Source organism: Anneissia japonica, unplaced genomic scaffold (assembly GCF_011630105.1).
Source record: "Anneissia japonica isolate Jap-2015-1 unplaced genomic scaffold, ASM1163010v1 scaffold287836_len1076198_cov165, whole genome shotgun sequence".
Lineage (NCBI taxonomy): Eukaryota > Metazoa > Echinodermata > Crinoidea > Comatulida > Comatulidae > Anneissia > Anneissia japonica.
The window spans coordinates 497,513-513,704 of NW_022729021.1; the positions used below are offsets into that span (position 1 = coordinate 497,513).

Genomic DNA, 16,192 nt, shown 5'->3' on the forward strand with positions numbered 1-16,192 from the left:
AAGAGGGGAACATCTTGAATTTTGAAGAACTTAAAAGTAATTAAGTTCTTCAAAATTCAAGGTTTTCCACTCTTGAAAACTTTCAGATAATTTTTTCCCATTGTTATTACAGTAAATAGGCCTTCCTAGATGGTGGGAAATGAGCTTTCCCCGACTTTTGTGGTGTCTTTTAAATTCTTCAAAATTCAAGGTTCCCCCCCCCCCTTTGAAAATGATTCAAGTAATCAATGAACTCCAAAGATAAAGGGTCTGGGTTCCCCGGAAAAATTTCGATTTCTAGATGGCAGGAGTGAAGCTTACCTGACTTCTGAAATGTCTTTTAATGACTTTTAAAGTTCTTCAAAATTCAAGGTTTTCCCCTCTTTAAAAAGGTCAGGTAAATTTTTCTCATTTTTTATTTTATGTGTGTATACATACATAAACAAATGAGTAGTTGCATGCGTAATTTTTTTTCCATGAATCGATAAATCCCAAAAAGAAAGGGTGGTCCGGGGGTTCTCCCCCTGGAAAATTTTAATTCCTATATGGCGGGAATTGAGCTTTCCCGACATTTGAAGTGTGTTTTAATGAATTTTATGTTCTTCAAAATTCAATTTTTCTAATAGCAAAAAAAAAAAATTTAAAAAAATCAGCTCACGGGTCCTGAAAAGGTAGGTCTAAAATATACAAACTTTTTTCCCCTTTTTTTTGTTGCACAAGGGAGGGGTCAGGACCCATGATCCCCTCCTCCCAGATCCGCCAATGTGAATTGCGAGAAAATGTAACTCGGTCGGGTACTGGATAAACACTGTCTCTTATACACATCTAGATGTGTATAAGTTTCCCATCCTTCTCCTTCTTCCCTCCTTCTTTTTTTGCATTTCCGATCATACAAAGTTCTCCAGACATTATATATTTTTCGCCAAAAAGTGGGGGGGCCCAGGCCCCCCCGGTTCCGCCGCCCATGTCTAAAACAAGAATACACTAACCAAAGACAAATCCAAAAATACACAACGAAGAGGATTCAAACAGCACCGCAACATTTTCCTGCAATTTAAGGCACAAGGCCTGCTTGGGCAATATTCACAGGTATCGTAGAGGTGTTTGGCACCTACTGTATGCCTACCTACAACAGCTTTCTTAAATGCTGAAGTAGAGTCAGCCGAACGAATATTGCATGGCAGGCCATTCCAGTAGCAAGGTACAGCATAAGAGAGTGTCCGGCGATGTTAGGTTACGAGTGAGTTGATTGGTGCCGAATCCAGAAGCAGAGTGTTATCATTTCCAGACCCGAGACCAGTGCGCCCTGAGCAATGTAATGGCAAACAGGCTGATAGGTATTCTGGAGCCAGACGCCGGATGCACTTATAAACCGTCATAAAGACCTTGAATTTAACTCTATCTCACAGTACAGGCGGCCAGTGTAGCAGTGGCGGCTCTACGATAGATTTTCTTGGGGGCTAAGTTGACAGAATGGCACTTTCAGACTGTGACAGACATGTGTCTTGGTGTGGGCCTATTTTTATATGTTTTGTGGTCTGACTGCCCAACAGGCCTTGACCTGTCCGGTGGGGGAACTTAAGCCCCCTGTGTCCCACTGGCACTGCCACTGCAGTGTAGTTGACGCAAATATGGTGAGGCATGGTCAAACTTTCTACCACCACAGATCAACTTAGCAGTTTCAGTTCTGAGCATGCTGAAAGTGATCTAAATCTAACTTCATGGTTAGAGAGTTAAAAAATTCATGATAATGAGAGCTTGGACAACTGATGACACAGCTGTAGTAAAGATAATTGTTGATGTGGTTTGCAACTTTTCATTGGAGGCATTTTTGACCATTTACATCTGAAGCAATTTTGCCATGTGATTTAAAGTTTTTTGTTTTCCTTGATACAATTAATGTAATAGTGTGAAAAAGATTGCAAACAGTGTAAGCATTACACCCTTTGTCTATTTCTGTTTATTAGGCGAATGCAAGACCCACTATGTGGATTGTCAATGGGACCAGTTTTTACAATGGTTTGTGTGATTGAACTCAGAGCTAGGAATATTGGAAATTTTATCAGTTTTTCTTGGTCCTTGATTAGTGTAATGTAGTAATTAGGTTCAATAATATTTACTATTGGAATTTGTATATCATCGAGACCCCTTCACCTATTAAATGCCTTAAATTGATTTGACAGATTTATAAGCCCAAGTCGTGAAGTTCGTAATATATCTTAATTAGCAACTTTTTGGTAAACAAGTTATTAAATCATAGAGAAAGAATTTCTATGTTCAAATCAGAAACTCTAACAGTATGGAGTGAATTAATCTAGACACACCCCATTACCTTGAGTATAAAAGGCTAACACCCCACCTCACTGATTCAGTAGTAGTAGCAGTAGTAGTGATCAGACACCAGAGAGAAGAAATTAAAAATTGACTCCACTCTGAATGGGTTCAACTCTAAAACTCTAAAATCTGAGTAACCTGGAGTTAGTTGTCGATTGTATATATGTACAGTAGAGAAGTTGATGCTGAATAAAACTTTGAAGTATAGTAGTAGTACAAAAAAAAACTTTATAAATCATTGGAAGCCTCCAACTACAATATTACATGGTGGACAGACCAGAGCTAATCTAACCGTACCTCTCCTGCAAAGCTGAGCTCATGACAAGCTAAGTCCACCCAAGAAATGAAAACAAATTAACTGGAACCTGACAAATTATTTAACATTTTGGACCTATCTGAATGACTGGAATGACTTTTGGAACGAATTAAACATTTTCTTCAAATACCGCAACCAACTAACTACAAGAATTGTAACCCATGAGAAGTAAAACAAAACAGGCATCGACATTACAAAAAGAGTATTGAAACAAAACAAAAATCAGATTTGTTACAAGCCGACAGACGAACACGATGTTAGGATTCAAGACGACAAGCCAGCATTTAATAATGAAACTTCCCTGACCACACCTAATGACGGAAATGACAACGCTCCAAAATATTTTTTAACATTAGACCAACTTTACTTTGAACATTATATTTTAATTTGAATTTTATTTTTAATAAAAACTTGCATGAATGTCTTCTCATTCCGTGAGATCAGTATTGAAAGTGGATATCAAATTGTTATTGTGCTGAAAACTACTTTTGGTAAATTTATGCTTAGTATTCAAATTATTTATTTTGATTAATTTAAATTTTTTAGGCAATATGAGTTTATATCATCGACGCAAATCTCATTAGAGCAGTAAAATCTGTAATTAATCTGCTATTGTTACAATTTTCCTTACAGATAATAAAGAAGCATCAACACTAGGAAGACCAAAATTAGACAAAGGTGTGTACTTGGTGCTGGTGTATTATAAATCATCATTTTACATTCCAAGTAATTTTTCTATCCTGATTGGATTGGTACTTACTGTTGGGTATGTTTGCATCTCTGTGCAAAAAGCTAAAACCAACCTACATCATGATACCAGGGTGTAACTGCAACAATCAAAAATTTGCTCACAGACCATAGCAGACCTTAGAATAATTGTATAAATTTATTTAAATTTTGATTCTATTTTCCAAATCAATGCCCAAAATGACTTTATTATATATGCGGTCAGTCACCTTGTTTTCTCATCTAGGTGTAGACCTTAGCCTACATTTCTAGGCTTCATTCATTTTCAAACATCACAAAGCAGGATTGGTTAGGTTTGATGCATATGTTCTGCTAAACCTATGTAATAGTCTTGCGCAGTGTAATACAGGTTTATGTTTGATCTACTGCACCAATCCATATTATGTGCTACTGTATAATGCATATCACTATAGCAACTGATGACTGAGAAACAGCAGTTCGATTTAGAAAATTGCTTTGGTCTTTGAGATAATTCAGAATTCCTAATTTTATTTTTCTCACACGTGATAGTAGTTAAAAAAGGGAAATCTCTGTTCATGTGTCAGCTACCATAAAATTCACTTAAAACTACTATGTGTAAATAAAGGCTATATGCATGGCAAAAACATTGATTACTATGCTTCTGTAGCAAACCATAGTAAATCTTTGTAATGGACAAGATTGGCCTTTGACCTTTTCATTTCTTAATAAATGTTAAGACACCCATTATTTTGATTACATTATTACAGTATAAAACTTAAAGATGAAAAAGACATTAAAATATTTAAAACAGACTAAATGGGCATTAGTACAAAACTTCAATATATAAAAGGCATTAAAAATTTTGAGATACCTACTACACAGCAACATGGGAAAATCACTAAGAACCTCTTGAATTTGGAATTATGTATTTGTACAATTGTATAATACGTAGTGGTTTTAAGCACATTCGTTCAAATGTAAACTTTTTTAACTATTTTGTGACTAAGCCCACATTATGTTGCACAATTCATTCATGCTGATTAATATATAATCAAATTACCATGAAAAATTTAACACTCTGAATTAATCTACACATGGAAATATTTAGATAAAATACCTATAAATACAGTATGTAACACTGATAATGATAAGTACCGTACTCGCGCGAATAAGCGCCCCGTTTGAATAAGCGCCCCTATCGAATAAGCGCCCCTCATAACGAGAAAATTTCCTTAAGCGCCCCTTCTAATTTGAATAAACGCCCCTTCAATAACCCAATCAATCCTGGGACTGTGGATGTTGGCATGATTTGAGGTGTGAAGTGGAATCACATTCTCCTTTAGTCAATATCAAAGTGAGGATATTTATCTTTGACAGAATGATGAGAGCTCCCTGGACAGACAGTATTTCCAACTTTTATCTTCTTTCATTTGTCTATATCCTAGTCCAACTACTCATTTTCCGACAATTTGCACCTTTAACACATTCTCATCTAAGTTTTCAAGAAAACCTGCAATGATCATGCCGTCCTGCTATTCTCAATCGACCGATGGTGAACAAGCTAACCACCACCACTAATTTCATCTGCTATTCTGCTGTTAATACTGTACTCGCAACATTCTTGTCATGACAAGCCATGCTCTCTGGACGATTATCTTTTCTGCCGCAGCACCATTCGTAATTTGCGGATACCTGATGTCCTTATTTAATCGTTTTTCATTCAAAATGTGCCTCTTAGATTTAATAAGTTATCATAAGAACCCCTTGATTTTCATTTATTTCCATAAGCGCCACTTCAATTTTCACTGTTTTTATAAGCGCCCAGTTCGAATAAGCGCCCCGTTTGAATAAGCGCCCAGGGGCGGATCCAGAGATGTCCAAAAGAGGGGGGCCGAAAGAGGGGCCGAAATTTGGGCCGATCGAGACAACAATTTTTGTGTTCTAGACGCCCGAAAATAACATTTGAGGCGTTCTGGGCTATCATTTTTTTCTTTTTCTTTCTTTTTATCTTTCTTTTTTCTTTTTTTACCTCCCAAAAGGGGGGGGGCCAGGGCCGGGCGCCTCCCCCCCCCTAAATCCGCCCCTGGCGCCCCTCAAAAAGTCCAAAAAATATTTTAAGCGCCCGGGCGCTTATCCGCGCGAGTACGGTATGCTGTTAAGAAAAATAAATATGTTTACCTTTTGTCTTCTTATCAGAAACATTTCTGTATGAGATTGAACAAAATTATTTGTTGTTTTTTTTTTTTATCTATTTCAGATTTTATTATCAAAGATTGCTTGAAAAATTGGCTGAAAAAAAAGTATCGTGATGTCAACCAAATGACACCAGCAATCTGGCGTGAGGATCATAAGGTAGACATTGCAGAAGTATTTACTGAACTCAGCTTACTGCAATCTCCAGGACAAGTAGAAAAGGAAGAAACTAAGGAAAAAGAAAAGAAAATCAAGTCAACAAGTATAAGAAAGGAAGGTAGATCCACATCATTAGCAGAGGTATTAGATGTTATTAAATCAACAGATTCATGTAAAGTATTAATAACAGGTCAAGGTGGAATGGGCAAGACCACCCTTCTTAAATATATTGCTCATCAGTGGGCAACTAATGGTGTACATAATGCTTTTGCTGGTAAACTATTGTTTCTGCTAACTATCAGGGACATTAAAGCAAACGAGCATTCCTTGGACATTATTATAAAGCAAATAAATACAAAAGAGTTAATTCTAAAAAACAAGTTGCCATCGAATTCAATTGAAACCTTTCTGACTAACCATGCTAATGAAATAGTGATTTTGTTAGATGGATATGATGAGTTGGAAAAAGATAATGAGGACTTGATAAATCTTTTTAAAGGACTTCAATTGCAAGAAAGCACAGTTGTGATAACATCTCGACCTGATAACACTACTACTCTGGTTGCATGTTGCAATGTACACATTGAAGTCAAGGGATTCAATTCTGAGAACATAAAGAAGTATATTTGTAATCATTTTCATTCAATTGATAAACCTAAATTGGGTGAATCTCTTATTAAGGAATTCAGACTTGATTCAAATTTTAAATGGTATTGGGGTGGTAGTCACAAAAAAGCATTTGAATTATGTTCATCGCCATTGTTATTGCTTAAGATTTGTACTATTTGGCAACAGAAGTCATATCTTCCTACAAACTTGTCAGATCTTTTCAAGGAATTGTTTTGTTGCATTTTAAACCAATACTTAAACAAGAGTGGCAACACCACTGCTATTTCCCAATTTATCAGAATTCCAAATGAGTATAGAAGTGCCATTTTATTATTAGGAAAATGTATTTATGAAGGCCTGAAGGAAAATAGACTGACCATTGACAAATACATCCTGACGAAAATGGCAGATAATGAAAAATTAGTTTATTTAGCACTCAAAATTGGATTTGTTTATGAAGATATCCTTGTTGAGCCAGGTGATGTAAGGAAGATTTACACAACCCCACACAAATTACTTTCAGAGGCACTAGCAGGATTTTTTCTCTCTGAACAAGAGACTTTGGAAGATGATGAATATGAGGTGATAAGATGTAATGACAATTTACTTATGACAAGAGTATTTACATTAGGATTTCTTGGTGCTGATGCTTGTAAATTGCTGAAACACTGGTTGATAGTGAAGGCCTCAAATTATTACTCCCTGGCACAATGTTTAGAATATATAAAGGATGAACTTAAAGACCAGGTCCTACAGCAATTGGATAACCACATGCCCAATGAAATGAAAGCATGCTGTAAGCAAATGTGTGAGTCATTTAAAAGTGTTTTGAATTGTAAAGACATAACAAATATGCATTTATTCAAACTAATGCAAAGATTTATGGATGATTATAAATTTACATTTGGTAAAATTGAAAAGAAATTAATGTCTTTGGTAGATAGATGTAGTGAAGAGTCTTTCAGAAATTCATGTAGAAAGATTGTACATATCTCAGTTGTAGCACAAGAATTGCGAAAATTAGTAATTACTGAGGAAAAAATAAGTGCTAATAGCACTGAGCATTTACTTAAATACATTTCAGATTGGGGAGATAAGGAAATCAATATCCTTTCAGCTGAGATGGAAAATCTCCACTTTAAATATAGTCATACTAATGTCACCTTAGATATTACATTTAATTCATCATTCTTGATTCATTTTCTAAAATACGCAAACAATCTATCTGTCTTGTCCGTATGTGGAAGACTTAAAGCAACTGTACTCACTCAAGTTATCAATGAGTTTCATAAAACTTATAAAAAGTTGGAATTAAATGTACTTGATATAAGTCACAATGATCTAAGTGATATTAATGGAGCATTACTAAGAAAACTTTTTGAAATAGCTCCTAAATTAATTGACCTAAATGTATGCGGATGTGAGTTATCAGGTGATATTTTGAGGAAAATGATAACAGAATGTCAGAACAATGGAGTTAAATTAAAAAGCCTTGACATTAGCCATAATTATGGAATGGATGACACATTATTGAGCGATATACTTATGGAAAATCCAAATCTGTATAGTCTGAATGTAAGTTCATGTAAGCTATCCCGGGAAAGTTTTACTAACATTGTCAATAAAATATTTCACTATAACATACCAGAAACTGAACTAAGAAGATTCAACTGTAGTAGAAATAATCTAGGATTGTTAGATGGAAAGCTAATTGGAATGCTTTTGAAAAAACTTCCTAAACTCAACTATTTTGACATAAGTTACTGCTTTTTATCAGGCAGTATTGTTTGTAAAATGATAGATGTTTGTAATAAAATGAATTTAGTATTGAAAGACAATATGCTTTGTCTGGAGGGCAATGACCTTTCAGATATTGACAGTAAATCATTTGCTGAGTTAATTAGGGTAAGTTATAAAACATTTGATTTCAAATGGAGTGATTATTGTCTTAAAACTGATAATCTAGAAAAAATAGTTGCATCAATAGGGGAAAATACAGTGTTTAATTGGAGATATTTGGATTTAAGTGGAGTTAGCCTTGCTAAAATCAGTGGTAGAACATTAGCTTACCTTTTAAAGATCTCTACACACCTGATCTCTATTAACATGGATGAATGCTGTGTATCAGGCAAAATTGTTGGTGAAATGCTGGAAGAATGTAATAGGATCAATGTAGTATTTCAAGGCTCCATGGTTTCTCTAAATAGTAATAACCTTTCAGATATTGATAGTAAATCACTTGCTAGATTAATTACAGATTATCATATTTTCAAATGGAGAAATTATTTTCTTACAGCTGATAATCTACAAAAGCTAGTTGAATCAATAAGTGAAAATGGGACATCAAGTTGGAGAGAGTTAGATTTGAGTAAGATTAACTTATCTTCAATCAGTGCAAGAACATTAGCTTACCTTTTTAGAATTTCTACACAATTGACCAAAATTAACATGGATGATTGCAGTTTATCAGGCAGAATTGTTGGTGAGATGCTGAAGGAATGTGGTAGGATGAATGTAGTATTGAAAGACAGCATGCTTAGTTTGAATGGTAATGACCTCTCGGATATTGAATGCAAGTCAATAGCAGGGTTAGTTGGGATTATCTTTGCACCTTATGAATTTAAGTGGAGTAATTATTCTTTTAGATCTGATAATCTACAAAAACTAATGGAATCAGCTGGTGAAAATAGAAAATTTATTTGGAAAAAGTTAAATCTGAGTGGAATTAACTTAACTGCAGTTAGTGGGAAAACGTTAGCTTACCTTCTTAAAGTATCTCCATTTCTGACCTTTATTAACATAAATGATTGCCGTTTATTAGGAAAAGTTGTTAGAGAAATGATGAATGAATGTAGTAGAATGAATGTAGTATTGCAAGACAACATGCTTGGTCTAAAGAAAATTGACCTTTCAGATATTGATGGTAAATCACTTGCTGAGTTTGTTAGGGTAATTGCTTATGATGATTTCAAATGGAGTGATTATTCTCTTACAGCTGATAACTTACAAAAGCTAGTTGAATCAATAGATGAGAATCGGATATTAAATTGGAAAAAGCTAGATTTGAGTAGGATTGACTTAACTTCAATCAACGCAAGAACATTAGCTTACCTTTTTAAAATTTCTAAACACCTGACCAATATTAACATGAATGATTGCAGTTTATCAGGCAGAATTATTGGTGAGATGATGAAGGAATGTGGTAGGATGAACATAGTATTAAAAGACAACATGCTTAGTCTGAAGGGCAATGACCTTTCAGATATTGACAGTAAATCAATTGCTGAGTTAGTCAATGTAGTTAATACACCATATCAATTCAGTTGGAGTGATTATTCTCTTAAAACTGATAATCTAGAATTACTGGTGAAATCAGTAAGCAAGAATAAGACATTGAATTGGAGAAGGGTAGGTTTGGTTGGAATGGATTTGACTACAATCAGTGGAAAAACATTAGCTTACCTTTTTAAGATCTCTACAGATTTGATGCAAATTAACATGGATAATTGCAGTTTATCAGGCAGAATTGTTGCTGAAATGATGGAGGAATGTAGTAGGATGAATGTAGTATTGAAAGACAGCATGCTTACTTTAGAGGGAAATAACCTTTCAGATATTGATGGTAAATCACTTGCTGAATTAGTTAGGGTAATTGATCGTGAGCATTTTACATTCAGGTGGAGTAATTATTCTCTTACAGCAAATCATTTAGAAAGACTGTTGGAATCAATAGATGAAAATTGGATGTTACATTGGAGAAGTTTAGATTTGAGTAGAATTAGCCTAGCTAGAATTAGCGGGAAAACATTAGCTTACCTTTTTAAAATCTCTACACACCTTGTCTATATTAACTTCAATTATTGCAGTTTATCAGGCAGCATTGTTAGTGAAATGATGGAAGAGTGTGGTAAGATGAATGTGGTATTGAAAGACGGAATGCTTAGTGTGAAGAAAAATGATCTTTCAGATATTGATAGTGAATCACTTCTCAAATTATTTAAAGTACTTTTTGAAGATGCGTCCAAATGGAGTGATTATTCTCTTACATTTAATCATCTACATAACATACTTGAAAATAGGACCGGTTTTAAATTTGTAGACTGGAGGAGAGGGATATTTGCTAGTTTCTTTACATTCTCTACATTTCAGATCATTATTGATCACAGCGGAAATACAATGAATTCTGTTTATGTAGTATTGAGAGACAACATTATTCATTTCAATGAGAATGGAAACATGACTTATTATATGTTTTACAGGTTAACCAATGTAATTGATGATTTGCAAGGTTATATTTCTGATTCTTCTGAATCAAGTGATTTAGATGCAGAATTAGAGTAACTTTAACAGTATTTCAAAAAGATTACATTTCCTGGTCAATTAAATGTAAAAATTACTGCATTATCAGCATGTTGTGCAATTATTTTAAGAGGAAATACAATCAAGAAAGTCACTCGCTAAAAGATTAAACAAAGTCGAGCCACCAGTTGTCTTTTGCCAATAAGGAATGTTGCTGAAAATGCTGTAGAGGCCTGTTTTGTTAACTTTAAGGCATCTAGAGTCAATACACAGAAATTTACTGATACTGGAATAAATCGATTGGTCTCTAATTATAATGTGAAAGATTTGCATCTCCACTTTTAAAAGTAGGCACAACATTTGCCTCCCTCTAAGCCAATATTAGCGAAATGTTACAGAAATTCTTCAAACTAGCGTAATGGATTCACATTTAAAATCCATCCAATTTAGCGAAAATATTAAGATATTTAATTAGGCCATTTAGTTGTCTGTTCAGTTCTCTGAAGGTTAACTACAGAATTTATAGTACAGTACACTGTAAAAATTATATTGAAAACAAAAAAATCTTTCGAATAAAAAATATTTCGCTTAACATTAGGAATTAGTCAATTATAGGCTATGTCGAGTGTTATGTTGAATAGTGGCAGATTCAAGGAGGAGCCCAGTCAACCTCCTATTTTTTCAAAATTATTTAAAAAATTGAGAAAACAGAAAACTGCATTCAACTTTTAATCTGCAAGTGCCATTTCCAGCCATCTAAAGGTTCCACAATCATATTTTTTTCTTACCGCAGTCACTACCGTTGTGGGGCTGAGGTGGGGGGTGGGGGGCACACTCCATTTGCACAAGACCCTCCCTGGGTCCCCAATATTTTGACTTCCTGGACCCGCAACCGTTGAAGTATCATTTCCAGGATACTATAGAAGGGTAATTTCATCCATCGAAGGAAAAGTGAAGGTTTCGACTGGGAATACCCATGTCAAGCATACCCCTCATGATAAATAATTCATCGAGATTGTGGAAGCAATGGCGTATCCAAGGGTGGGGCCTAAATTGTTTTATTTTTTTTTAATGGACATTATAAGAAAATTATATTCAAATTTTAAGTTTGAGAGTGCAATTTCCCGCCATCTAGATGTGTCATAATTACAAATTTTCTTGCCTCAGCCCTAACCTTGGTGGGGCTGAGGTGGTATAGATCCTTCATATGCAAAAGTGCCCTAGGGTCCTAAATTGTTATTTTTTTTTTTTTTTTTTATCGAGATATAAAAAAATTATATTGAAATGTTAAATCTGAAAGTGCAATTTCCGGCCATCCAACGGTGCCTTAATTACAACTTTCCTTACTTATTTATACATTTAAATGTATTTTATTGTGTGTAAAATTTCAAGTATTTACCCTTGTACATATACACTTTTCACTGTTTTGTAAATATATGAAGAAGAAACATTAAAGGTGGGAGAAAAACATGAAAGACAAAAAAAATCTTATATTTTAATATTATATATATTGTATATTAGGCCTATTATGTTATATATTTTATGTCATATATGTTATATGTTATGTTATATTAATTGGTCCATGGTTTTATCTTTGAATGTAAAAAAAAATGTGAATGTTAAATTTTGTAAAATTGTGTCAATTCAGCATTTGGCTGCTATGAACAATTTTTCGATGTTTTTTTATGAATAAAATATACCTTGAATAATATATGTTATATATTATATTATGTTCTTTTATATTATATTATATGCGAACATCATCATCTTTCAGTTTCCTCCTCCTTAGAAAACATGATTAATCTTCTCCATTTAAGCAATTTACAAATTTGCTTCTACAATTGCAGTTTTTAAGATACTGGTTCATTTTGTTGAGTACGAATTTTCGTTAAGTATTACTTTTATTCGACTGGTTACATAGACTTCGTTGACAACAAAAATTAACGTAACCGGGATGCGTTAATCAGCGTTGAATTATGCACATGACCAAGAATATATGGCCGATTGGTCAGTTTAGCCACAGCATTTGCATTAATATAACTTAGATTAAATGGCAGAAAATAAAATTATAATATTTACCCACAATGAATTTAAAAAATAATTGTAGGCTAACAGAATTCAAAAACTGGATTAAAACATTTTTTTACGAAAAAGCCATACAGCCACATTCTGAAGCAGCCTTGGTAACACAGCGTTTATCGCGATGCACGGTAACTATGCAGCCATTTTGTTTTGTCGACACAGGTGGGCGTGGTTTAACGAAGAATGACCAGTTAAATACGGTGAAAGCCATCCATGTCAACAAAATGGTTCCACTTTTAACAGTTTGTTCTGAATACCCCTTCACCTACCTACACAGACACACCTACCCACACAAACCTATTAGGCCAAGATATTTACAGACTCAAAAGTGCACAATTTATTAAAACGATTTTATTCGCTTTGTATAGGCCTATTATTAAGACCTATAAACATAGATTCCTGTTTTTCCTAATTTCAAAAAAAGTATAGTTATAGTCAACTGAATTTTATATAGGCGTTATTAAACAATAATTACAATGTCGTTGACACGGATAGGAATATCTATTTCGACTTATTTAAGTAGTGATACCAAGGTAATTCTGTTTAATTGCCTTGGTGATACCGCAAATCTAAAGTTACATTGACGCAATCTCGCCATGCATGATGTCATGATAATGATAAATTAAGTATTATAATATAAAATCACCTTTATGTTGTGAAATAAAAATGCCAACTAATGTGCTTCCTATCTCCCTAATCATGTTTGTTCGTAAGTTAGACGATAGTGTTTCCACTCACAATAGTTTAGTTACAATAGGCCTACTACTTGCACAAAAGTAATATGCAAAAAGAGGAAAAAGGGAAAAAACTCTTGACTGACTGTACATACAAAGAGAATATAGAATTTGAGTGAGTGTTTTAAGTATATCCATGGATGTTTATCTTATTTGTTTTTCATGGTTCGAATACGTCACAAGCTAATCAGCAGATAATAAATAATTATTTTTATGAATGTTAGTTTGTACAAAATATATTACTAGGATAAATTGAAAAACTTTTATGAGTATTTCAGTGGCAGATTCAAGGGGACCCAGCAGGCCCAACTTCCTTTTCCCTTTCAAAATTTAAAAGTGGAGAAAAAAGAAAATTTAATTCAAATTTAAGTCTGAGAGTACCACTTCAGTCCCAACACTGTTGGGGCTGGTGGCCTACACTATCTGTAAAATCCTTTTCGTGGGCCCACTCCATTTCGGAATTCCTGGATCCGCCACTGTATTTTGAAAAGGTAGCTTGGAAATAAATGTTAATTAAATTCTTTAAAATAAATACCGTACGACTTATAAAAGGTTGCGGTGCTATAGACGCCAGAGCTTCCAAGAGATTCGCCCATTGAAGGCTTGGCTGTCTACGGCCCAGGACTTATTTTGTAATTTGTGCCCCCATTTTCCTCAACGGATGTTTGTACATGCTTGATCGTTATTAAAAATAATTTAAAATTATTATTGCGCTAATATTTATTTTATTGATAAACATATTTCTATTCTTTTGCGTGAAGTAAAAATTAGTATTAACAACTCGTGTTTTAAGCTTAATTAGGCTATTATTTTAGCAGTGCCTCTTAGATATGTAATAAATTGTTTAGATAATAATATAATATTAAATTAGTGTGTGTATTGACATTCAAAAAAACTGGATTTCGGCCAAGGATTCGGCAAATGGGTTTAGCTTTCTGCAAAAATTGGGTCTTGGCAAAGTGAAGTCGGCAACCTCTGACCAGATTCTCGAAGCTTTCATACCAAAAAGGCATTTAAAAGAAATTGAACCCGGAACCCGGACCCCTTTTTTATTTGGGGTTCATTGATTCTTTGAATAATTTTCAAGAAGGGAGAAAACCTTGAATTTTGATGAAATTAAAAGTAATTAAGACACCTCAGAAGTCGGAAAAGCTCGTTTCCCGCCATCTAGGAATCATAATTTTTCCGGGGGAGAACCCCCGGAACCTCCTCCCCTCTTTTCTTTGGAGCTTATCGATTCATTGTAAAAGAATAGGTATGCAACTACTATTTTTTTTATGTACCCGGTACGTATACACACATAACCGGCCAATTTTCTTTAATAAGAATGAGAAAGTTTAACTGACCGTTTTCAAGAGGGGACCTTGAATTTTGAAGAATAAAGGCATTAGACACCTAGCTAAAAGATACTTCAGAAGTCGGGAAAGCTCATTTCCCACCATTTAGTGAATATTTTCCAGGGAAGAACCCGAACCTCCCTTTTCTTTTTGGGTTCATTGATTCATTATAATAATTTTCAAAGGGGGAAAACTTGAAGAAATTAAAAGACACCTCAGAAGTCGGGAAAGCTCATTTCCCGCCTTCTAGGAATCAAAATTTTTCCGGAGAACCCCGGACCCCCTTTCTTTTTTTGGGATTTAAGGATTCATGGAAAAAAAATCGTATGCAACTAATCAATTTTTTGTATGTCTGTACAGTATACACACATAAGGCATCTGCTGTAATAACAATGGGAAACATTTACCTGACCGTTTTCAATAGGGGAAACCTTGAATTTTAGAAGAACTTAAAAGTAAGTAAGACACCTCAGAAGTTCGGAAAAGCTCATTTCCCGCCATCTAGGAATCAAAATTTTCCCGGACCCCCCCCCTTTTCTTTGGAGCTTATTGATTCATTGAAAAGAATATGTATACAACAGTTTTTTTATGTAACCGGTACGTATACACACATTATCTGGTCTCTCGGTGATAAAATGTCATTGTATACAAATTAAATATTATTTTATTAAATAGATAATACCGTACATTTGTGTTCCCCACCCCCACAATTGTTGTTTTTTTATTTTTTTTTACCATGATTCAACCAAACATGTTTCAGCCACACACGTCATTGCTTTCTCCTTCCAAAAACTTTTACGCACACTTTTACTCTGCAACTTTGAAAGACTACCCAGGGATGGCGAAAGAATTTTGCCCGACCGGGGAGGGGGAGGGGGTGGGGCGGTTCCCCCTACGAGGTGTCAGATTTCCCCGACGAAAGCAAAGTGGGCGTGGTCCAGCTTCGATTAAAATGTTCACAGAGAGCGCCACCCCTGCTACCTTAATAATACAGGTATTACGTTTAGTAACAAAGTATCTATGGGCATTTGGTTATCAAGAAATGTGTGGTGGTGTTTACTGTAGTGATCTTTCTAGGACAAATCTTATATTTATTTTTATCTTTAGCTCATGACTCATGCCATCATTCCTTCATACCGGATTTAATGGATCCTACATGGTTAATACTAGACAATAGCATAGTGTCTAGCTCCCAAGGGGGCATAGGCACAAAGACCACTTATAACACTTCAGCAGCACATGCAAGCGACGCATTCGCTGTAGAGGCTTTAAGTAAAACAAACGCTTCATCGTGGATAAAGTTTTTATTATTCTACTTGTTGTCGTACCACCACGCCCATCTTGTCTACTTTTCTCCCTTCCCTTATCCGTTGGTTGCCATACTTGTATCTGTTTTATTTCCTGTATTGTAGTCTGTTAAAAAAAAAGGTTTTGTTCGACTG

At 34.6% G+C, this 16,192-nt stretch overlaps 1 protein-coding gene across 1 annotated transcript in view; it reads left to right on the forward strand.

Moving 5' to 3' along the window:
• The window catches only part of LOC117114597, a 26,006-nt gene extending 15,367 nt beyond the window's left edge, over positions 1–10,639 (forward strand). Inside the window, exons 7-8 of the mRNA XM_033258285.1 lie at positions 3,263–3,307; positions 5,595–10,639. Of these exons, the coding sequence (XP_033114176.1) occupies positions 3,263–3,307; positions 5,595–10,639 (5,090 nt within the window). The remainder of the gene's footprint in view (positions 1–3,262; positions 3,308–5,594) is intronic.
• Positions 10,640–16,192: the final 5,553 nt, after the last annotated feature.